This window comes from Dermacentor silvarum, chromosome 9 (assembly GCF_013339745.2).
Source record: "Dermacentor silvarum isolate Dsil-2018 chromosome 9, BIME_Dsil_1.4, whole genome shotgun sequence".
In the NCBI taxonomy this organism is placed as follows: Eukaryota; Metazoa; Arthropoda; class Arachnida; order Ixodida; family Ixodidae; genus Dermacentor; species Dermacentor silvarum.
Window position 1 is genome coordinate 89755359 of NC_051162.1, and position 24968 is coordinate 89780326.

Consider the following 24968-nt stretch of genomic DNA (forward strand, 5'->3'; position numbering starts at 1 on the left):
ATACATTTACATCTACATCTGATAGCGGGGCCTTGTTCCACATTTCCGCCTACATTAGCGAGATAGCGAGGCTTCCCGTCACATGCGCACAGGTGTGAGTGGGACCAGGTACGGTGCTTAATGATGTTCTTGTTGTGTTGTTCGCTGCTCTGGATGTCGACAATTGCGGGCAATGATGTCGACCATGCAGCAGCTCTGGCACCCTGAATTAGAGAACAAGAAGAAAACGCGCACAAAATAAAAAAATTTACAAGAATGTGCACTCGACAGCAAAAGCACACAAAAACAACTCCACGTTTGCTTTGTCATTCTGCCTGTGTCTTCCAGAGTCAGCGTTCTGCCCAGCTCACCTGTTGTTCCTTGGAGCTCACGTGACTCAGGGTTTTCGACTTACTGCCGGGTTTCTAGAGAGAGAGAGAGGAAACCCCGTCGAGGAAGACAGACGATTACTTGGTGTGGCGAGATCAGAAAAATACTAGGAACAAGGTGGAGTCGTAAATGGTATGATATGGGTCATTCAAGATCGACGGGAAAGGTATCCGTCCTATATGCAATGTGTAAAGGAACGGCGTAAAAGAAAGCTAAATCAGTTTAGATTGGCGAAGTATTCCTTCAAGGCTCATTTACCTACTTTTCCAGGGTCTGGCGTGTCGCCGTGTCTCGCAGGCTAAAGTGGGCCGATCCCGGACACTGTGTAATCAATGATAGTGGGCCGATCCTGCATCAGACCAACGCACGATACATTGAGTCCTCGCAACTGTTTTCATGTGGCTTCTATACACAACCTTCACTTTACAGATGGGGTCATCTTTGTGGCGCGTGCCAATGAACAATCAAATTCTTTGGTGAATCGATCCTTATATGGTAATCGCATTACAAACCCACAGGTTTAGCATGTGAAGTCTATCATCTTTGCTTTTTTTCAGCAAGTTTAGCATCAGTGTCTCCCCGAGTAGCCTTAACGGACGGGGAAGGGGGGTCTGCCACAAAGCTGTGTTGCTTAGAGGGAAAGCACGAAACACAGCTCTGACGTTAGCCTGAAGGAATAGGTGTATACCCCAGAAACGGCTCTCTCTCTGGGCAACAGAAGCGGATATCGAAGGCCATGCTTTCGTTCCCTGCTCGCGCCGAAATGGTTGCGGAGCCGGAAACACGTCATAACCCCATGTTTTGAGCACCATATATTAGCAGATGAGCCACTTGTGTAAAGCCCAAACCGCACGAGAGCGATTTTGTGCGCGACGGCGACGAGCGACGGCTTCGAGCGACGAAACAGGCCGTCGCGCAAAAAGATCGCTCGCTCTCTCGCTTCTGGAAAGCTAGAATTCGTCGCTCGTCACCCGGAAGTGCTATGAGCGACAAGCCAATAGCCCGAAGCCGGAACTGGATATACATCAGTCAAGTACTACCGATTGTCGCACGGAACGAGCAAATGACTAGATTTTGATACGTCCAAGGATAATAACGTAGTGCAAGACCTTTAGAAATATTTATGCTGCTCTTTACACTAAAACACGTCAACTTAAATTAATAAAGCACGCGTCACGCCAGTTTCCGCGAGTATTTGCTGCCCTCATACCGGCAACACCGGGTAGAAGTTGCTCGTCTCGTCGCTCGCATGCGGTACGACTTGTAGGCGACGAGCGAACGCGACAGCCATCTCCATCGCGTCGCTTGTCGCTGTCGCGCGCAAGATCGCGTGCATGCGGTTTATACTTAAGTGCTGGTTTATGTCACAAATGGGGGTGTTCGTGCAGTTCGATGCAACTCCACAGGGCATTTACGGAAGTCTTGATACGGAACTGCAATTGATCACCTCTACGAAAGGGGTGTAGACGTGGTACACTTCAATCGTTACGCTTCGTACTTCTCACTACGCTCGCCTGTACCTAAGAGGATATTTTTTTTAAATGCTCGAATGGAAGGGACGCTCTTCAAGTGAAGCCAGTGCCGTCATATTGAGGTGGGAAGGAAGCTCGGTGGCCGCCGGATTGTGTGTAGCGACTGCAGTATATACGCGGTGATTCTTTCCTGGACAAAGGTGCTTCTACAGCGCCTTCGTATGCGTGCAGCGCGATTGCAACGAGCATGGTTCAATCCTGCTTATCGGACGAACCATGCTCGCCACCTCCAAATATATGTTGACCCGCCCTCAAAGTTCAAGCTGGCCCACCCCAATTTCAAGCTGCCCCACTCCCAATTTCAAGCTGGCCCACCCCCAATTTAGGCTGACCCACCCCCAATTTCAATCTGGCCCACCCCCAAACTTCAAGTTGGCCCAATCCCAAATTTCAGTTTAGTAATGGCGATCATTTGCGGGGAAAAATATTAGGCCAGTTCCACGTTTGTGAAATCTGATGAAGCAGCACACCTCTGCAGGGGTGGGTAGTGGGCATGATGCTCGCCTTCGTACCGTGAGTACCGGGGTTCAAATCCCGTCTTGCCAAGAAAGTTTATATTGTTTTTTCTTCCTTTCTTTCTCATTCTTTTTCTCTCTCTCTATTTCTCTTTCTTTCTCTCTCTTTCCTTCTTTCTCTGTCCCTCTATCTCTTTCTCTCTTTCTCTATCTCTGTGTCTTCCTTTCTCTCTCACGCTTTCTCTTGCTCTCATTTTCTCTTTCCCTCGCCCATAGTATATGTGTTACAATCGTAAGTACAATGCAACCATATGGTTCCTATAAAAGCATGTTCTGCAAGCGTGGGTGTATGCCGCAGTACGACTGAGCGAAAGAAGATATCGATCTGATCACGAAGGTACATAAAGCGCGATACAACTTGTCACACAAATAAATCTGCCAGACCAAGACCACCTGTCTTTACGGGCAAGAACCAGTTTGTACGGCTGGTTCTTTCCCAAGCTCATGCGCATATGAAAACGGCGAAGACACAGTGGATTTTTGAATGTTGACAGAGGGATTTCCGTACGACGCTATAATGCTCCTGGGCCTCCGCAGTTTGTATAAAACTAGAACGCACTTCAATAATACTGATGTCGTAGTCATATCTGCACGGATCACTTCATTGAAAGTGTAGTACGGTTCATGGATGCCCTGAACAACCAACATGGATTGAAATGCTAAACGAATTGACAGCATTAAAAAAAATTATTATGTCGTGCCAGTAAGCATTTTGCTGACACGTTTTATCTGTCGTGATTTGTTGCTGTTTTGTGTTTTTGTTGGTGCATAGTGTCAAAGTCAGCAATAAAGGAAAAAAAAAGTGTATAGCGCAGTGGTTGTGACGCTCGCCTTCGGACCGTGGGTACCCGGGTTAAAATCCCGCCTCACGAAGAAAGTTTATTTTGTTTTCTTTATTTCTCTTGCTCTTTGTCTCTCTCTCTCTCTTTCTTTCTCTCTCTACACCTCCTCTCTCGCCACTCTCTGACCACCTGTGGCATGGCGCTGATCAACGCTCGGCACAGTTCAACCTCGGCCTTAAACAGCTCCACTGTTAAAACGGTGGCGAAAGCGCACGATATGCTACGCGGCCGGTTTCCCGCCCACCACACGATGGCCGCTGGCGGATTCACTGTCCTCTTTGTGTAGGTATAAGTGGCCTCCACTCCAGGAATTTATATATATATATATATATATATATATATATATTCTTAGGCCTGTACTTGCAATCGCACCTACACTGCGAGAGCAACAGCGTCTAGATATGAACAGTGTCATGGAAGCTGTCAATAAACCTCTCGTCCAGCGACTCCCATGATGCTCGCATATCCGCATAATTCCTTTTTTTTTTCGGTAATGTGGCGGAATCAGTTGATTTATAGCCCGAAAACATGAAGACCGAATTCGCCTTTCTTTTTTTTTCTTTTATTTCCCGACAAGACCTCAATGCTACTAAGTCGATGTGACGTCGCAGGTTTGAAAACATTCTGTCGCATTTCGGTGGTATGGTATGGTACGATGCACTTTATTCATTTCGGTCGTATTGAAAAAAAAGAAAAAAAAAAGTTGTCGCAGTTTCACCTGAAAGGCGAAGCATCAATTGCGATAGCAAATTTGTAGAGAGCTATACGGAGTAATGATAGTAGCTTTATCAGGTGTATAACCTTGGACATGAAGCAGCACCGGCAACACGCAGAACTGTTGTCGACGCCGTCGGCGTTTTGCCCGCGTTCGCACCAAATGCGTACGGCGTTGGTGACTGTTGCCGGAGCCTCTGAAATAAATAGGCACTTCATGCCGCAGCTAAACGTCGCCTCCCATCCCTCCCCCTCCCCCCCCTCCCCGCCACGGCCTTTCGCGCGTCGGAAGAAGGCGCGTTTGTTCTACATATATGGTGATTGTAAAGGAGAAAAGTTGTCGCAGTTTCACCTGAAAGGCGAAGCATCAATTGCGATAGCAAACTTGTAGAGAGCTATACGGAGTAATGATATTAGCTTTATCAGCTGTATAAACTTGGACATGCAGCAGCATCGGCAACACACAGAACTGTTGTCGACGCCATCGGCGTTTTGCCCGCGTTCGCTCAAAATGCGTGCGGCGTTGGTGACTGTTGCCGGAGCCTCTGATATAAATAGGCACTTGGTGCCGCAGCTAAACGTCGCCTCCCTTCCCTCCCCCTCCCCCACGGCCTCTCGCGCGTCGGAAGAAGGCGCGTTTGCTCTACATATATGGTGATTGTAAAGGAGAAAAGAGACGCCTACTTCTGCAGCCCTTAAGCGAGCACGGCGCAGAGCGCGCGTTTGTTTTCCGCCGTGCGTTAACTCTCCGTGAAAGACGCGCCCCTCGCTCCCTTTCACTCGCACATACAGCGTTCGGCGCGCGGCGACGATTTCATCTCCAAATGACGTCATACGGAACCTCACGGCGACGGCGACGCCGACGGCAGAAATCTGCTTTTGAGTGTCCATATAATTGCTATCGCAATAAAAGAGACGCCTACTTCTGCAGCCCTTAAGGGAGCACGGCGCAGAACGCGCATTTTTTCTTCGCCGTGCGTTCACTCCCCGTGAAAGCGCGCGTCCCTCGCGCCCTTTCACTCGCACATACAGCGTTCCGCGCGCGGCGACGATTTCATCTCCACTGACGTCATGCGGAACCTCACGGCAACGGCGACGGCGACGCCGACGGCAGAAATCTGCTTTGGAGTGTCCATATATTTGTTATCGCAATAAAAACATTTTTAAAACTCTCTAGTATGAAAACGCTGCTTGCTTAACATACCGGCCACATACTTGCTGGGGACATACTTTCAGTGTAGAGGACATACATCCCCTACACTGAAAGAACTGCATCGTACATTACCAGATATAGTGTACTTCAGATAAAACAATTGTTTAAACAAAAGCCCTACGTGAATACCGAGAAGACAGAATGAATTTTCAAGAAACCTGTATCAAGTTAAGCAGTCCACTTATGAACTACGACAGAGCTTAATAGTTAAGCAAGATCACGCACAAATTATGGTTTACAGAGGTTATTGTCACTAATACCAGAACTCCTCAATAAGTATCCTGACAAATTAAACCTAATTTATTATAGAGTTTCTCAAATTCAATTCAAGAAGCAAGTTAAAGCTTCATTACTCTTTGAGCAGGTGTGAGATTTTAGCCCCTGAGCCAATTCTCGGTATTAATCTCAGTATTATGTTGTATTTCATTGTGTATTATGTAGATTTATTTCATTTTGTGTGTGCACATGTATTAGGTTTTGATTCTCGTTCCGAAAGAGGAACTGCATATCTCACTGTATTTGCATTGATGTTGTATCTGGGTCGGCCTATGATGTGTAATCAAAATAAGATTTGCTGCCTACGCTGTCAGGGTGGCACAACCTAGTCAGGCTCTCTCCACGCCTTTTGTTGTGCCTCCTGAGCCAATTTGTATGAAATTGTCTCAAATAAAAGAGAAAGAAAGAAATAATGTATGCTTGATCAGCTCCGCGGAAGCGCGGAGGCATGTGCCATCTGGCGGTGTTGAAAGGAACCCATCGGCTGTGACGGTGTGCGTCCTTCGCTGTGATTGGTTGGCCTATTCAGTAAGATAACAGCCACACCGCTACACCCACGGTTACGAAAACCTGCAGATGTTCGCAAAGAATCATTCTCTTTTAAAAATGTGCTGGAACTTCATTAAATATTATTTAGTGTGCAGCACATCAACGAACTTGCAGGTTAGATGGACTGCCATCGCCTAGCAACGGTGACGGGCGATGGCAGTCATCCGTTTCTTCACTATAATTTTTTATTTACTTATTTGGTCCAAAGTAGCGCACTAGAACGGTGCCACGGCCTTCGATCACATTATTGTGCATGCAAGAGCCCAGTCGCTTTATGCCACCGGCAGTGCTGCAGTGATTTATGCAGAGACGCGCGTTGGCCGTGTTTTCACGCTAAATGACAATCATGAAATTACACGGAACTCATCCGGGAAGTTCATGGTAACCTGCTGGTTACCTGCAATGCGCATAATTATGTGAAGGGTTTCGTGGTGAATCGTGCCTCCGCCCATCAATTTCTCCTGCTTTACAACGCTATTTTAGTTATTTCATTAGAAGCGTTTCCTGTGTGCAGAGCTAGTTTCCATTGCTGACGCATTCTGAATGGGAAGCCACAAAAGACACACAGAGAGAGAAACTAAACAGAGCACGACGGATACATAATACAGAAACTCAACAATGGCAGCTGCCGTTGTTTCGTGCTAGCGGATGTTGCACACGCCAGCGAAAAATCGCAGGTGGATTACAAAGTTACAAAACCACAAATCCGGCTCCGGCACATGTACTCGTGCATGGGTCAACATCATCATCATCAGCCTATATTTGTGTCCACTGCAGGACGAAGGCCTCTCCCTGCCATCTCCAGTTACCCCTGTCTTGCGCTAGCTAATTCCAACTTGCGCCTGCAAATTTCCTAACTTCATCACCCCACCTAGTTTTATGCCGTCCTCGACTGCGCTTCCCTTCTCTTGGTATCCATTCTCTAACTCTAATGGGCCACTGGTTATCCATCCAACGCATTACATGACCTGGCAAGCTCCATTTCTTTCTTTTAATGTCAGCTAGAACATCGGCTCTCTGATCCACACCGCTCTCTTCCTGTCTCTTAACATTAGGCCTAACATTTCTCGTTCCATTGCTCTTTGTGTGGTCCTTAACTTGCTCTCGAGATTTTTTGTTAACCTCCAAGTTTCTGCCCCACATGCGAGAATCTGTAGAATGCCATGATTGTACACTGTTCTTTTCATCCACAGTGGCAAGCTCCCAGTCAGGATTTGGTAATGCCTGCTGTATGCAATCCAACCCAATTTTATTCTTCTGTAAATTTCCTTCTCATGTTCAGGGTCCCCTGTGAGTAATTTATCTAGCTAAACATACTCCTTTACAGATTCTAGAGGCTGACTGGCGATCCTGAATTCTTGTTTCTTTGCCAGCATATTGAACATTATCTTTGTCTTCTGCATATTAGTCTTCAACCCCACTCTTACACTTTCTCGGTTAAGGGCCTCAATGATTTGTTGTAATTCGTCCCCATTGTCGCTGAGGATGACAATGTCATCTACAAAGCAAACATTGCTGAGATATTCGCCGTTAATCCTCACTCCTAAGCCTTCCCAGTCTAAGAGCTTGAATACACGTTATAAGTATGCAGTATGGGCCAATATATCGGCCTCGTAACCTTGATATCATTGCCCACTTGATATCATTGCCCGTCTCATCATAGGATGAGACGGCTGAGTGTATATAGTAGCGTTGAAAAATTAGATAAGGTCGTCTGGCTTCTTGAAAATCAGCTGCGCAGGATGCCACACTAAAGCCAATTGTCATTGCAAAGTATTAGAATATGATTAATGGACACCACTCTATAACGTACGCTAATGCGAAACAATACGCATGCTTTCAACATTCATAAAATGTGAATGCCATATGCAGACGGAAACTTGCAGTGTCGGTGACCGCGAAAGAATAGCCCTTCTCTAGAGAAAGCATTGCCACTTCTGGTACACGCTGACACGCCCTTTTCACAGACTCCTCCTTTTCCAAGAAAAAATTTGTAAGAATGTAAGTGCTTCGCAAATTAGCATGTACTGCGTTCCTCTAAAATGTTCATCTATTCTGACCATGACAAAACAACAATGCATACTAGTCAGCTATGGCTGAAAGCTAAAAAATGGGCCTCTTTCTCTTGTACATTATCAAGCCAAAGGTGGATTTATCAGAAAACTTACTGTGACGAATTCGGGCCAGTGAATGCGGCATGAATATATTGTAGTCAACAGTAATTTCACTGAGCGTTGACGCTACCTTCCACCCGGAATGCGTCTTTTTTCAAGCACCCCACCTACCCATTTGCATTAGGATGCCTTTATTTAGAAAGGTATAATTTCTTAACGAAAGTTACGCATTCAGAAATATTTAATTATTGACGGGCAGAGAAGCAAGTATAATCATGCTTACACAACCTTTTTTTAGGGGATTTAAAGGTACACCTCGTTAAACTGATATCAAGCAAATGCAACAGTTCGTAACCCCACGTGGAGGTTAGATCAGTCTTTGTGATAGCGTGCTGACGTAATGCTGTATGCAGAGGTGCGTTCATTTTCTCTTCCGAGGACTGAGTATGAAGTTCTGCTTAGGCGTGGCATTTCTGCAGTACGTGAATGACTTCTTCAGAGGTTAACCCCACATTTGTGTAGCGGTGTGTACAGCTGTTAGATTATTGAACCCTCCTTGTGTCATTGTTATCTTTATTATCATTACATTTATTCTCAATTTTCTTTTTTTCGTTTATCGCAACAACACAGAAAAGAAGCAGGAGAGCTATTGCTGAACTCAATATCACTACAGCAACCCCTTTTTCAAAGAATTGAAGCATTTTTAACTCCGTATCACAGTTGTCATTGTCATATCAAGTGCGGTGGACGGTGCGCCTACAATGTCGCTGTCACATTTGGATACCATAGTGGCATGTCTCGACTAGTTTAGCTGTTGTAATGCTTATTACTATTACTTTTTTGTAGTTGTTGTTGTCGCTATAACATCCGATAAGAAATAACTTTGCTTACAGCGCTGACACAGAGTTCTACACAACGTGACACAGGTCGCTACACAACGCCATTCACTACATTTCTTCACACTCTATGAACTTCGGCACTCGTTCAACGTTGTAATTCTCAAAATATGCATTCAACATCTTGCGCGCAGAAAATGTGATTTCAGTGATTTGGTTTCAAGCTATCTTCTGCTAAAAGTAGCAAATGTATTCTGACGAGATAAGTTAGAAGGTGAGTGCGTTTTATTTAGCCAAACTACGGGCTTGGCATGCTAATAAATGTGCGATATGTCAGGGCAAGTGTAAACGAAGAGTCAGATACAATAAAGAGACACACACGCGCGCAATGGAAAATAACTAGCATGTGAACTCAAGCTAACATACAGTCTCGGACTGGGGCCAATGTTGTCCTGCAGCTGAAGACGTGGGCCATGACGCATGCCTAAAGTGGTCTTTAAAGGCCGCCTTAAACGATCAAAGACGTCGGCAAATGCAAATTACATAATCATATTCCTCGTCGACATTGCAATTTGGACACATAGGCATGGCGAACAATTATTTTTTTATAAATCGTGATTTCACTATTTCAAAAGCAACGCTCAAACAAACACGACGTAGGCACATACGATCACGCCTGTCTAGACCACTACTTCCCAACAGTGTGGAAAACACTGTTGGGAACGACATATCTGCAGGGCCGATACGGCCGCTCCTTACACGTATAGGCGCTGAACCGTGCTCCGTGAGGGCAGCCGAAAACAGCCCCCCCCCCCCCCCCGCCTCCTTCCTTTCTTCTGATTCACTATTTATGCCCCGCCCCTCCCCACACAGACTACGCTGTGAGTACCTGCACAACAGCTGACGTAATAGCTACAGTTACTCTCCCTCAATATGGTGCTAGTATCTACTCGGCTAACTCATTGGGAGCAGCTCCGGCAGTGCGGTTAGCTTTAACGACGCTGACTATAGCACAGTGGGCGGGTAACATCAGAGAAACGAAAGAACAAGGAGAGACATTTCGAAACACAACTGAAGCCACACGTATTGGCCCAACACGTGATCGTCCCGTCAGAGCGCGCGGTAGGTTTTAGTGTTCCCGCTCTGCAGGCAATGCTACGACAGAACAGTTGAACAAGGGGGCATCGATTCAAAATATGACAGCAGACTGGTGTAATCTTTCAGAATGACAACCCAGTCTCCAGTGAAGCTGTTTTGTCCGAGCAGTTGTAAGAACTTCATTTCTTTCAAATTATCGACCCATGACATACATTTAGTGCGCACCTAAGCATACATTTAATGTTTGTCACTACGTAGGCATTAACGTTAACCAACTCTGTTTAAACAAAAGTAGTAAACAACCTCGCAGAGCGACAGAGTACAAAGGCCTGAAGAACTTTTTCATCTAAAAAAAATTTGTCTCTAATTTATGCTGTGAAGCTGGTTGGACACGCGAAGCTGTAAACGACACCTATAACGATTAACCATTGCGACGCGGCTTTAAATTATTCACATGGCGACATTCACATGCACTTTACCTAATAATTAGCCAAAGAAGTTTCAACGGCCTGCCACTTGGCTTGCGCCACTACTTCGTGCACCTACAGTCTTTGTAGTGGACCAGGGACAAACAAAATGCACTTAACCGGGAACCACAGTCGACCACACACGGAGCAACTAACTCCAAATTCCGCGTCGAGAAATTTTTTCTTAAGTTTAGAATTTGGTCCCTTGAAAACTATTGATTGCATTGCACCTTCGCCGCTTGGCCGTGTTTTCGGCTTCATGACATTCATCATCATACTGCCGCGCTTGGCGCTTGCGCTGAGCCTCCTGGACACCACTCGTCGCATGCACACTGCTCTTCAGGAGTCCTCAGTATACCTGGGCTTCCCGTAGCACTGTCACAACACAAATGCAATGCCATACTAGGCGGGCCCTCTTTATATATACGTAATGTAGTGTCACAAACATGTACTTTAGCTTATAATTTATATGGGTATTGACGTCACGCCCTCTGTTACAAGCGGGTGGCATTATCAATCATTCCGTGCTTCCCAATACTATCGATTGTCCTATCAACCATCATGTTCACACGAGACATGTTTTATGATTTTCTTTATCGAAACGAGCTATGTGGTATGCCCTGTATGTGTGATTCGGAAGGATATGCCCACTTTTCGCTTCAATTTTAGCGTACGATTGCACTACCTCCGGGATCGGCCCACGCAAACGGTCATTTTTGCATAAAGGCACGACGAATGCATTGGGGGGGGGGGGGGGGGGGGGGTAGGTGGAGGAATACAGCTTCGCTGTAAAAACGATATTATATATAGTAGTAGTGTATAAACAAATGTAGTATGCGAATTATTTTTGTTACGGAAATACGCACACACACAGAAAGAGCGTATATGTTAGTATGATGCACCATTTTATAAACGATAGCTTCACTTGTTCATACTGTTCATATACAAGAGTTCTGAGATAGCATCGAACTCAATGGGCATGCAAATTCTCTAGTTCTACCATAATTTGTGTATACTCTATGCATGTAGTATTTTTCCATTATACGTGAGGCTTTTTTTTTATGCACTGGCATATTACATTCTGCCTAGAATATCTGCTGGTGAAGAAAGCGTGTCTGTGTAATTGCTGCAAGTTTAGTACATGCAGTTGTTTTAGTATTTCATCCGCCCCGCTGCTGTAGAGTCTTGAACCATATGCAACGTTCCCATACCAATTCTTTTAATATTTCTATCGTTCCCTGCCTGCCGGCCTTTTAAAGAAATCACCATACACTGACATACCGTCTCCTAGGCCAGGCCGAAGCGTAGCAGAACAAATCATTTAGCGTTCCGCATTCCAATTTGCGGTGCCAAAGAGCGCCTTTGTGTTCACAAAAAATGCAAGTGAACAGGTCATTGGCACTCCCGTCGGGGATCGTTCACCCTCCAGTCGCCCCCCTCCCCCGGCTCCCCCTCCCCCACAAAAAAAGAACCAAAATCGTTCAACCTTTTTTAAGTGTGACCGAGGGGCGCGTCTTTGTCACCGGTTGACATAGCTTCGCTTCGGTGAAGGAGTGCCTTGCACGGTCAAGCAGCAACGCTATGTTTCCTTTTTTTAAGTCGCACACATTACTGGAGATGTCGGCCCGGCCGTACACCTAGCCTGGTAGTATTGATGAAAAGGTGATGCATGAGCTTGCTCATCCGTACAAACACGCCGACAGCATCCCGAAGCAAAAGAACGAACAACGCTGATCTAAAGTCAAAGCGTCTTTTTTTTTTCTTTTTCCTTGTTGTCACTTTAAAAAAAGAGAAATGTATTGAGACAAGGTATATTTTTGGTACAGTGAAAGCGTATGTCATACCGAGCGCGGAGAGTCAGCAAGCCAGAGAAGGCGCAAAAAAAAAAAAAAAAGGTGCGTGGCAAAGCCATTCTTGGAACTCCCGTACTAGCCAGTGATCTCAGTGACTTCACTTCGACAGCCTGTGGGGTCTCTTATTAAAGTTCTGTTGAAAAAACAGAGGATCATAGTATTGTAAGGAACCAAATCAAAACTGAACCTAAGGAGTTTGCGATAGCTTCCCCAAACAGTAGCAAGTGGTTGTTTTAGTAAGGGGACAGTAAACCAAAACTGCAGAACTAGCAGCGATTGATGTTGCTCTGAAATACGTACACGAAGAATTAAACGCCTTGAAGGTCGTCATTCTTACAGACTCCCGTGCTGCCCTCAGCAGACTTAGACAAGATGCCGATAGCCCATTGTTGTGCAGTATCCAAGAAACTTCGGGCAAAATTACTTCCTGTGGAGTGTCCCTCATTGCCCAGTGGGTACCCTCGCACGTGGGCATCGCTGGAAATGAAGAGGCTGATCGCCTCGCTTCAAGCTGTGCCCACCATGAATGTGACTGCCCTGACATTTCGTGCACGTTTGAAAACGCCCGTCTCCTTATACGCCGACACCTAGCACCCAGATCGGCGTGTTGCAGACGGATCGTTCCCTCCCCGCGTTCGTGGTCGAGGCTTGCCCCGTCGTGCTAGAGCACTGTTATACAAGTTAAGGGTTGGGTCTGTGTTGGTGCGCGAACGCCTATGCCGACAAGGACGTGTGGACAGCCCGTCGTGTACGTTTTGTGGCTCCTGTGAGACACTTGAACATCTAGTTTTAGAGTGTCCCGCATTCGTTGCGCAGCGCGCATTACTAATTAAGGAGTATAACCTTATGGGGCTGCAATGTGCGACCCTTGACGATTGCCTTTTTCCAAAGGGGAGCGCTGCAAGACGTGACCAGGCCCATCGAGCCTTGCTAAGTTTTCTGAAGGACACTGACTTGGCCTCCCGTTTATAGACATTATTTGTATTTTGTTTTGTTTTTATTTTTTTATTTGTTCTGTAACAGACAAGTTGACCTGCATTAGTAAATTACATTTCTGCAATACAAAATACATTGTCCTTAAACTTAGGCTTGGCCAGCCAGAAATGACGTCTGAACGAAAGGCGGGGAGCATTATCGCAAAGCGGTGAAACCATTCATTTTATTATACATGGGCTAAAGGTGCTAAAGATTGATAATGACGCTACATTGCATTCTAGAAGAGCCCAGAGACTGAGCTGAAGATGTTTCAACAAATATAACAACAGACAACGCCATTGTCAACCTGAAATCGGGAATGGACAAAGCGCACGAATTAGGGCAATCGTCGTATTTGCCTCGTCTCTTGCGCTAATGACACAGCGATAGTAATGAATGATAATAAAATGAAAAATGACTTTTTTCAGCATTGCTTAATGGCAACACCACTTTTCTTTAACACATATTGTGTGTCAAGTGCAAAAGTTTAACAGCGAGACAGGAACAAAAAGATCCGAGAACGAGCTCTTGCTCCTGCATCGTTGTTAAACGTTTGCGCTTCACACAAAAGATGTTTCAACACCAACTAGGCTAAGCAGTTACGCTACGAAGTTCTGTTGCGCTCCTGTTGTTATGGAGCTCCGCCACAGTGATTACCAAACGTAACTTAGCTTTGTTTATTGCCAACGCTAACATTTTGCGTGGTACGGAACCTAGGAACGGGCTATTTACATGGAATGGCTTTGCTATTGCGATTTCCAAGCTGAACTATGTGAACAATGTACTACAGTTTCACCGGCTGCATACCCAAAATCTCAATAAACACATTTCTTTCTTTCTTTTTGCAGCAATCGCCACCTTGAAATATTCTACGCCGGCAGTATGCCGCACTTTTCCACCGATAAGCTGCCTCTCCTTTAAGTATTTCTGTTCTTCTTTAAGCCTATGCAGGGAAAACGGGAGCGAACATTTTGAATACTAACCTGAACAACGTCACAACAACAGAGCACTATGAATTACATTTAGCAGAGAAGGTGAATGTAACCTAGCTGACGTAATTTCGAACCACTCATTCAGGCTGTCACTTTACATGGAGTCGTTAAGGGAGCCGCGCGGCAAGCTGCTGTTCTATTTTAAAACAATGTTCCAAGTTGCAGTGCCGGTGACAGTCTGCGATGTCACACTACGCCATGACACCGCCTGGAAATATCGTTGTATACACTAGCCGCGGTAGCTTAGTGGCTATGGCGGCGCAGTGCTGAGCTCCAGGTCGCGGGTTTGTTTGTGGTGGATGCATTGCGATAGGGGTGAAATGGGAAAAAAGAACAAAAAAGGAACAAAACACTCATGAACCTATATTTGTAGGCACGGCAAAAAGAACACCGAGTTGTCAAAGTCCACTCAGAGTCTGAGCCCACTACGGTGCGCCTCATAATCAGATGTCATTGTTTTGGAACGTAAAACACACGAATTAATTAAAACCTCTATATAAGGGCGGACGCATCCATTGGCCCGCAAACAAAAATAGAAAATCAGCCCACGAAATTGATTTATTCATTCTGCTTGCTACTAAACGTCACAAAGTTATGCACTGACTCGCCCCACAACTGTCGTGCTTTAGTCGGTGCCATCTGTTCAAAAACACTGTCAACTTCCTATTTGATATCCGCAATGGCTGAGTTTAGCGATGGTAATTTATGCGCAAAAACAGGGCACTTGTTTAGGGTCCAGTGCAGCTTCTTTATTAAAACTTATTTACCTGGCAAAGTTTGATCAAGCACTTGACAGGAGTTTGGACCGCAACCGAGTTGTTAAGGTTTGCCGCTAAGTAGTGGAGTTCTTGATTTTGTCAAGGTTATCTTCCAATAAAGCTGGTTTCTGCGGCCACTGGTGAGTTGGATTTTCGCCTCGGGTCGCATTTTATTTCACTGAAATTTGCGTACGAACTCCCAAAAAGGAATCGTATTAGATTTCTGACCCTTGAACCGACATTGAATACAGGGGGACATGTTTGAGGGATGTATTCACCACGACCCAAGAAGGCGTCGTACCTTGCAGTTCATGCCACTCGAAGCTTACCAACAGGGGCACGAACCCCCACACTGTGCTTTGAAAACGCGCCGCAAAAAAAAAAAAACTTTGCTTTCATACAATGCAGTTTAGTTTCCAAAAGCAGGTAGAAACACTGCGGCCGGGTTTCCACGACACTTAACAAAAAAACTGTATTGGAAACGTTCTTGAAAATACGAAAGGGAGCAACGGATAAAAGAAAGAAAGCGCCGTCCCTGTGGAAAAACCGAAATCTTCAAGTAATACTATATGTACATACATAGAATAATCACAAAAAAGTGGCGAGCAGATTAGATGTCCGCGTAGTCTTCTCCTCGGAAGCGGGCTAGCTTGTGCGGGCGCATCAGCCAGCAGAAGCAAAGAAGCAGGTGTCGTATCATCCACGCTGTAAACTATGTTTCTTGTTTCACGCAGGTGATCTATTGTATCCCGTCGTCATGCGGGAAGGTGCACATCGGCCAAACGGACTAATGTATCGATGATCGCCCGAAAGAACATAAAGCATCTTTTTTCAACCACCGACAGTGGGCGCTTGCAGATACATATCAGGCAGTACAGGCGCACTCCGATGTTTGAGTGTTTTAGAATTTTGGGCCGCCGGAAGACAGTCAGGGAGGGAAATTTTCGGGGCTCTTTATATTATTAGGCAGTGACAAGGAATTACGTTTCTTGAATGGTAGTACAACGGGTAATTTCTGCTAGATTTTTTTTCTTTTTTGCGTTGGTTTTGTGATGCTTTCACGCATGCACCTAGAGACTGCCCGAGATTATATATTTGTTATGCGTCATAATAAAAATGTTTAATTCCTGCCTCATCCCACCTTCTTCTATTCATGTATACTTTGCGTTCTTTCGCTGGTTTTTCACCTTCAGTTACGTACCGAATGGCCCAGCTTTCTACTTTTGTTGCTCAAAAAAATATGTGATATGTGATCGAACTTTCTTCGTTGGCGTATGTGGCATTGTAGGATAAGGAGGCGCTGAGATTCGAACTTCCCGAGAAAGTTTGCTTGCCAGATGCTCGCTTTGCTCTCTGTACCTACCTGACGAGCTTCTTTTTTTTTTTTTTTCACTTTCGCAGAGCTCCGAGTCAGCCGCTCTCTATACCTCACCACTTTCTTTTTATTATTATTATCATTCCTAGTACTTGCCTGAAGAGATTGTCCCAACAGGGCACCTGCTACAATGGCGCGTACTTGCAGGAAACTAGCCACCATAATCACACGCAGGCACGAGCGGCGGGGCTGGGGAGCCGCGTTTGAACGGCTTTACGACCGCGGCATTGGACACGCTCATTCCGCCGAGGCGGCGCCTGGTCGTCTGCCGGCGTCCATGACAAAGCGCGCGCTGCGGTTCTCGGCCTCTGTTGTGGCCACCGTCCACAAATCTAGCTTTTGCAGCCCTCCCCCCCCCCCCCCCCCCCCAGCCCCCGCCACACATACATCTGTATAGTAGTGTCGTTACATGCCTTTGTCTGTTGTCCGCGCGTGGGTGCGCGTACGTGTCGCACGCTTACACGCGCCCACAAGACGCGACAGGTCCGCTCAACGCGTGCTTTGAAATTCTGGCGCCTGGTAGCCACGGTGGGCACAGGGGGGCGTTCAGGGATTCCCAGCAAGCAGAAGCTGGCTTTTTGGGGAATGGGATCAAGGGGGACTGACCTTTCGACTGTGTGTGCTTCTCCTCCCCACTCAACCTTTTCTGAGACCTAATCCGACCGCTCCAAGGGCGCATCGGGCTCTAGCCCAGTTACCAGCAGTCATTAAATGTACTTTATTTGAAATCAATGAATAGGAAGCTTGCGTTTATTCCGACACCCACAAAACTGGCCGCAATTATGTTTTCTCCATAGTATTCTGAGAGTTCTGCAGGCGGCTGAACGGTATGCGACAAATTAGCCTCCCTTTCAACGAGCTGTTCATGCTCGAGGAGGGGGGGACATTGCTCTCCCGCTCCCCACACCCCCCTCCTTTTTCGCGCGTCTACGGGTGAGGATGAAACAGCATAGCAAGGTACGACTGCGCTAAGGAAAGCAAAGCATTGTGTTCGCCTTACTTTGCCCTTTCCCTCATTTGTGCTTTCTTGGACCGGTGAGGGGGAAAGAGGGCCTGACTTGCGAGCCTACTTAAGGAGGGCGCGCTGACCCGGGCGCCTCAAAAGTGCAGCAAAAAAAAGCAGCCCTGCTGATCTGTTTTTTCTCGGAGTAAATCTGAGGTGAGTGATCGTCATACCGTGTTTGGTCGTAGCCTGTAGCATGATAGCAGAATCATTTTTGAGACCCAACGGAATACGAATGGAATAGCGAAATAGTTTTCGAATATTGAGTAACACCCCCCTTCCCACCCAAGTTCTCACTATTATATGAAAGCGATCGACACATCCTACTGTATTCACAACATTAGCAAGTTCCTCTCATTGTATTGCATTTTATGACGTGTCCTTTAGTTATTTTTTCATTAAAACGACAAAGAGCAAATAAGCAGTTTGTTCGCATACCCAGAACTCGTTCGCACTTGCAAATAGTGAAGACCGAATCGAAGAGACCGATATTCCATTCGTTATTTTTAAGTTTAGATTATATTCGCCCAAACCATACTCTGTAGCCTTTGCCATACAGTTGCTACTTTACACTAAATTGGCATTGATATTTGGTGTCCCACATACTGCTCCAATTATTTTGTTATATTTTCTAATGTCTTTTGCTTATTTAGTTTGATAGACTGCTCTCCCACCCACGCCCAGTGACTAGTTGCAGTGACGTTGTATGACCGTACAATCGCGCTGTATGTCTTGCAGGAGAGTGCGCGGTGTTAAGAGGAAACGTTAGCTAGGGAGCTCCCTTAAATACATGCAGAACGCGAAAGCTTTTTTTTCTCGCCAACCATTCTAGAAGAATTGATGTATGTGTTTTTTGGCAAGAGTTACGGAATTGTAAGCTTTGTGCTTCTATACTTCAAATTTACTCAATTTTAAGCAAAGGTTGTCCTAAATCAGAAATCTGCTTTCTAAAAAAAGTTGCTCTCTCAAACGCATCAACTTTAATTCAGATCGGCCTGATGGTTGTGAAAGAGATAAGTATTTCTGCTTTTTACACGTATTCGAATAGGGAAATCAGCTTGAGACACTTATACATAGCGCTGTGTGTTTGTAAAATGTGCCTTTCTGTGGTCGCTGTCGTTCAGCTTGCACGTACGTTTTGGTGGGCTAGTTGGTTAATCATGATGCAATGTGTCTGCTCACTTTAAAACAAATACGTAACACAGTGACAAAACACGAGTGCTCGGTGTTGTGTGTTCACTGTGTTTGTGTGACCAAACAGCAATTTACTACTTGATATTGTTCATTTACTACTTGCGCACCGTGCACGTACAGTTGGCGTCAGATGTTTGCGAACCGGACTATCTGTGAATTTCCGAACAGCTTGTGATTGTAGCCAGCAAAGCAGCACAGGGCTGTCCGTTCAGGCATGGGAAACCACTAATAGCAGGCTGGGGCCACCGCAGGCTGCTAACATAATTTTTTCTGGTCCCGGGGTGCGCAAACTTTTCACGCCGACTGTACCCTTGGGATGAAACAGTCGTAGTAATGTTGCTGCTATTATGGCTAACCAGAATCTCTACAATGGCAACCATATCATGAGACATTCTGCATGCCTTTTATTCAAGACTTATGAATGGGAGGCCGATAAAAGTTGCCCAATTTTACCAATGCGCTGCAAACACTACTGAAAGAAACTCGATTGTGTGTCGGACCCTGTATCTACCAGCGCGTCCACGACTATATACGTGCAGGCTTTATTTATTCTGTAATCCAACTCCACTTTAGAACTTCAGAGCCTATGACTTTGTTCTTATTTAACTATATTTTACTCATTATGGCTACTATTTAAATAGGAGTAGTAATTATCGTTGGCGACTAAATCTTTTCTTTCATTTTCATTACACACACACACAGATAAAATACAGAAGCCGCTATGTGCTTTCTCAAGTAGCGGACATGTGTTAACTACTCGATGCCGTGCGAGGACTGCAGCTAATCGCTTTTTCATTTACGTTTCAGTGCCACCTGCAGCCATGAACACTGTTACCCGTGAGTACCTCATTGTTTCCTTCTTTATCTCGCTTACCGGTCTGTCTAATCAAATTAAGCGTTCTTTTTACTGTGTACATTTCCTAGAATTGACTAATTCACGTTCTAGTTCCACATGCCTTGCTTGTTGTACTCTAATTAACATGCTCGAGAAGTTCCCGCTTGTATGATAGCTGCGATTAGAGCCAGTTCCGAGTTATTTCCCGTGAATTTTTTGCGTCGAATTGCGTTGGCTATCATTTTGACACAAACGGTTACGTCAATCATGCATATGTGGGAGATGGCCATTTAAACCGTAAGAGGATCCTAGTTCGTCTATATTTCAATTAATTTCCGCCACGTTTTGTGTGCTTCCAGGGCTGAATTCACTAAGTTTTTAGTTCGTGAATGCTTTGTGCCATTGCCCGGGCACTTTCCTTCGCTAGGATTTTAAGAATTTTAACGTAAGGCTGTTTTGTGAATGCCGGCCCCCATTCGCTTACAGAATTTCAAGGAGCTCAACTAGTTAAAATAATTATGCGCGTCGGCTTTTTATACTAAGTAACTTTTACAGTAACTTTTACAATAAGTTCCTCAGGCATGAGAAACTTCGCAATGCGTCACAGATCTGAGAATTTTTGCTGGTGTTTTGCGAATTGCGGGATTCATGACTGTCCTGGCCGTATGCTCCAGCTTGCCTTGAACCCAAGTACACTGGAAAAGCGACAAAGGCTATCACAATTACGACGCTGGCATAACTGGTTCACACGCACTCTGAACATGATTAAATCGGCATGTCAAGGCTCGTGTACAACACTAAATGTCGCACGAAACACCCAACAGACCCGAGAAACAAAAGCTGGTTGCGCAAATAACTGATCTCTTCAATGATTAAATCACGTATGTTCGGCTAAGCGTTAGTTTTCAAGTGTAACGTACTTTTTTGTAGACAGCTGCTGCCTTAATACTACAGTTGTAAGCTTCTACCATCCCAGTCAGGTTTGGTAGTCATTAGCCGTGACCACCAGACAGTGCATCTTACGAAAGAAGGAAAAAAATGAAACCACTGTGACATGCGCCGTTAAAGCAATACTTTTCTTACCCCTGTTTTCAGTTCTCGTCATCCTGGCGATCGCCGGCTCCGTGTGCGCTGCTCCAGCCGTAAGTCCATCCCAACGCTTACATATGCGCACGCTCATCTGTTGAACTAATTATGCATGGGTTTTGTTTCCCGGTAATAAGAACGAGGCATTAAAGACATAATTTGCCTTTTCTGGCAGTGGCGATTGCAAAGGTCATTGATCGAGTATTCCTCACTAAGGTATTTCAATTAAAAATGGGCGGAAACCGGCAAGTATGCAATATCTCTGCTTTAGTTGACTTATACTAAAAGTACTAGATGAAGGTTTTTCAGGTAAACGCGCAATGCACCAGAACAGCTTGCATATCAAGAATCACTTCAATCACGCCATTCTAGGAACCTCGTAACTTTACAACATGATCATTTAGTGACACTCGCGACAGGCTTGTGTGGTGTGTCGCGAGTACCTTCAACATTCCATCAGTCCGAGCAGTAACACTGGATTAATAGGGGGCTCTTTTTTGTCCGTAAATGTATTGCCCTTTGAGGAATACTGGTGACTTAAACGTGAGCAGCCAGGCTGGAATGCCACCTCGCGCCGCGTTTAGCCAGAAAATACACAGACGTGTTACTGCAGTAACCAAGCATATTCCACTTAGCTGCTGGTGTAAAGTATCGGTAGCGATATGATCGTAAACATGGCGCTTTTTTATGTTTTTTTTACCGACAAGAACTCCCAGGTAACACGAGTAAGATGTCCTTACGTTTACGGAATAGCCCGAGTATCTCAAAATACAAATCGCCCGTTACAAAGGGTACGGCCCCAAGTTCAGCGCAGTTCAGTCTATGACTTTCCATTGCATGCGCCTGTACATTCTGCCAAGCTAAAAATATTTACCGTACATCCAAACGCGCATTTATGCGTTACGAAGCTACAGCCAGCAACCCACCAACACCCTTCTCATACCTTTGATAACGCTTTCCATAAGTGTCGTCGGGTCGGGTCTGTGGAGTGTTCTTGTGACAACCTACGTTAAGCTCATCTCGTGTTTTTTGCATTAATTACTGTCTTTAATCGTTGTTCTAATAACTCTAATCAGCCCGGCCAGGAGCAGGACTTTGCCCACAGCGAGTCTCCCCAGTCGGCCTACCTGGGCCTTCCCTCCGGCTCGGATGACATCGTCAACCCCATCGACATTTCGTTCAGCTGCGCCCACCGGAGCCTTGGCTACTACGCTGACATCGGAAACGAGTGCAAGATCTTCCACGTCTGCAACCCCGTTCTCCTGAGCGACGGACAGGTGAGCGATTGAGCTTGTTTGATCATCGTGCATCAAGAAAACCGCTTCTTGACCTAGTTTTGGTATTTGCTGAAAGACATATTTGCAGCAAAGAGGACAGACACAAAAAAGAACGCGAAGGGAAACTGAGAAGCCCTATTTTTGTCAGTCGCAACCGTATGACGCCAAAACAAGGAAGAGGAAGGATGACAGGGGCGGCCCGTGTAATAAGGCCGCTCGTGTAGTCAATGATTCTTACTATTTGTGTGTGTCCCTTTAGCGGCGACTATGTATTTCAGCATGTACATATTTACGTAGGGAATGCAACCAGCAGTGACGCGAGCTGCGTAGAGTGGTCATTGAAATATCACTGTGCTTTTCGTTGTAATAACAATTTTTACTGTGCGAACGCACTTTGCTCTTTAGAGCATTGCCTGCAATAAAAACTCCGTAGCTAATCACGGGTGTGTCTCAGACTTTATAGCATTTATATCAAGAAACCTCGAGAGTGTGAAGTATCCCAGCAACCTTAATGATCGAGTTCAAAACTAAAGAATCTCTTCAAACTCTTTTATTTACCTATTACTGTGGCACAGTAGCCTCGCGAATTTTTAAGTTAGTTTCATGTACATCATGGGGTCCCATCGAAAAATTGGGTGGTTGAACTCCATGCATTAAAGACGTTTATAAGAAGGAAGAAAAGCGAATGTTATGAAGAGTCCCGACTGCTTTCGGTTATCTTAGTGTAATGGATCAAACAGATTCGATTTTTTTAAAAGCATCTCACCTTTGCCCTTTTTATCCCCACCAGGTGGCCATGATGCAGTACAGCTTCGTTTGCCCCAACACCACCGTGTTCGACCAGCAGACCCTGACCTGCACCAGCCCCCCGGGAACGGCCCCGTGCCAGCAGGCTGAGAACTTCTACTACCTGAACCGCCACGTCGGCCAGGGTGGAGTCGGTGGCGTGCCCGCTGCCTCAGCCCCCCTGCTGCCGCGACCGGCAGTCGTGCCCGAACCCAAGCACGAGGCCCCCGTCGATCAGAGCGTAAGAAAAGGGCTTGCGTCTGGTGCAAATTCAAGGGAGACGATTACGCAATAACATTGGGACACTACACAGCAACCCTAAATTAGTTTAGGATGGTAAAATATTATTTAAAGGGAAGAAAAGCTATTCCAGCTCTCCGCAAATTGCCCATATACAATTTGAAGAAAAAAGGAAAGCCCATAGAAAGAGGCTATGCAAACTATCGACTGGTGTCGATAACCCTTTGCAATTTTCGCACAAGCTCGCCGTGTCACCTTTATCGGTAAATGTTGACTAAAATGCATCTTACTGAGCCTTACCGGCTCAAATGAAAACATTAACTCAAGATCTGTTACGTCATGCTGACGCACTGTCACTAGGCTATCGACCGAACTTCAATATTCATTTTCACTGGTAATAGTCAACTGCTTACTAGAGCACAAAACTAATGCCAAACACGCCTTTATTTAATTTAGCCCCAGAACATCAGCGTTGTGTGCCAGATTTGAGTTTTCTCGGCATGACTGTTCCAGTGGGAAAAAAAAAACAAAGAAATGTCGACGCCTTGGTACTTTTAGAATGCGAGTATAGTCTTCATTTATCAATGACAGGTGAGGTGACAGGTCACAGCGAGCTGGTGCGGGTACTATAAAGACGGCAGCGCTACACGTATTTCGTGTTTGGGTCTTATCTGGCTTTCCCAGACTCCTTTCACGGCGAGAGTGACAGCATCGGCGCTACAGAAACATAATCGATAAGGCATCTCGCGCCCATACCCAGTGCCAGTAGGTCAGTGGGACGTCACTGATTTGAATTTGTTCTCGTATTTGGCCGTTGTGACGCGGTAAATGTACTCGAAACCTGCTGATTTCGCTGTTTGCCTCTTTCAGAATACATTGTAGCCCATTCATACCGATGAAAAAAAAATTATTAGGCACCTACGGATGCCACTGAAATCCGCGACGTCAAGGCGGAATAGTGCAGATGCATAAAGTTAAAATACTGCATAAATTCCTACAACATTGTGCGACTAAAATTTACTATCGGGAAAAGAAGTTGCATTTACGAATCGCTACATTTACGCCATGTCGTCTCATCTCTTTTTCAGCCTGCGTCAGCCGAGCCTGCTAGTGATGACGACAGCGTTGTGAGGCCATCGTCCTACTACGGCGGCAAGAGCAGCTAAAAAGGACACCCGTTGGTGTTACACCGCATCCTGTGGGATAGCCACTCTGCATTCGTTGCAGAGATTCGTGCCAAATATAAAAATTATGTAATTGAAAAATAAATGTGTGTCACTGTTGTTCCTATCTATATCGCCTCAACTTAGTCACTCTCAACGGCTTTGGCTTGCGGCTTCGGGTTCATATCTACGCAAGGTGGTGTTTAAAACGTCACGGCCATGACGCGTTTCCGGTTGCTTGTATGAGCTCATACGCGCGACGGCAACGCAATCAAGTAGCACAGCGCCAGCCCAACGCTCGCGCCTGTAGAGTGGCTTCGAATACTGGGAGAGTGGGCAAAGCGGCGCGCGAATACATGGGGGAGCGTGAAGCTTTTGTGGTGAGCAGCTACTAGAGGCGCTGCGGTGCGAAACACGTGGGCGTCCCCGCTCGGATAGCGGCGGTCGTCTGCTACACGCTGGGTAACGCACGCCCTGTCGAGGTGTGTATAAGTACATCGCCGCAGAATAATAGTGATTCTGCAGCACTTTGTTGAGTGAACTAGAGCATTTGTCCGTCTGCGCTTTTGCGTGCTTTCCACCGCAATGTTAAGCACGTAAGTGGCCATTGGAGTCCCATGTTTACGCGTGTAGTACGCCACAAGTCGGTTGAGTATGGCATGATCAACGAAGAAAATTGCACACTATAGCGTAGCGGAGACTAGGACGAAGTGGACAGATGACCAGCTCCCTATGACGGCCTCTCCGATATTTTCATTTTTCGAAATTTTACGAGTTTTCTATAATTGACAGTTGCAACCAAACTGTTTTTCTAATCAGTGACTGAATTTGCTGACTTGACTGCACGCGGCTGCAGAACCAAGGAATCGGCAAGCTTGCTGCATAGGCAAGGTCATCAACACAATT

General features: G+C 45.7%; 1 protein-coding gene across 1 annotated transcript; it reads left to right on the top strand.

Annotated features, from left to right (window-relative positions):
- The first annotated feature begins 19486 nt into the window (after positions 1 to 19486).
- Positions 19487 to 24065, top strand: LOC119463732 (uncharacterized). The gene is made up of 5 exons (XM_049655353.1): positions 19487 to 19512; positions 20606 to 20652; positions 21673 to 21873; positions 22664 to 22900; positions 23988 to 24065. The coding sequence occupies exons 1-5, from the start codon at positions 19497 to 19499 to the stop codon at positions 24063 to 24065; spliced, it is 579 nt and encodes a 192-aa protein (XP_049511310.1). The 5' UTR covers positions 19487 to 19496.
- The last annotated feature ends 903 nt before the right edge of the window (positions 24066 to 24968 follow it).

Coding starts and splice junctions, on each gene's coding strand:
- LOC119463732 (XM_049655353.1), top strand. Junction 21,874..22,663: donor TTCTCCTGAGCGACGGACAG/GTGAGCGATTGA, acceptor TATCCCCACCAG/GTGGCCATGATGCAGTACAG. Junction 22,901..23,987: donor AGGCCCCCGTCGATCAGAGC/GTAAGAAAAGGG, acceptor TCTCTTTTTCAG/CCTGCGTCAGCCGAGCCTGC.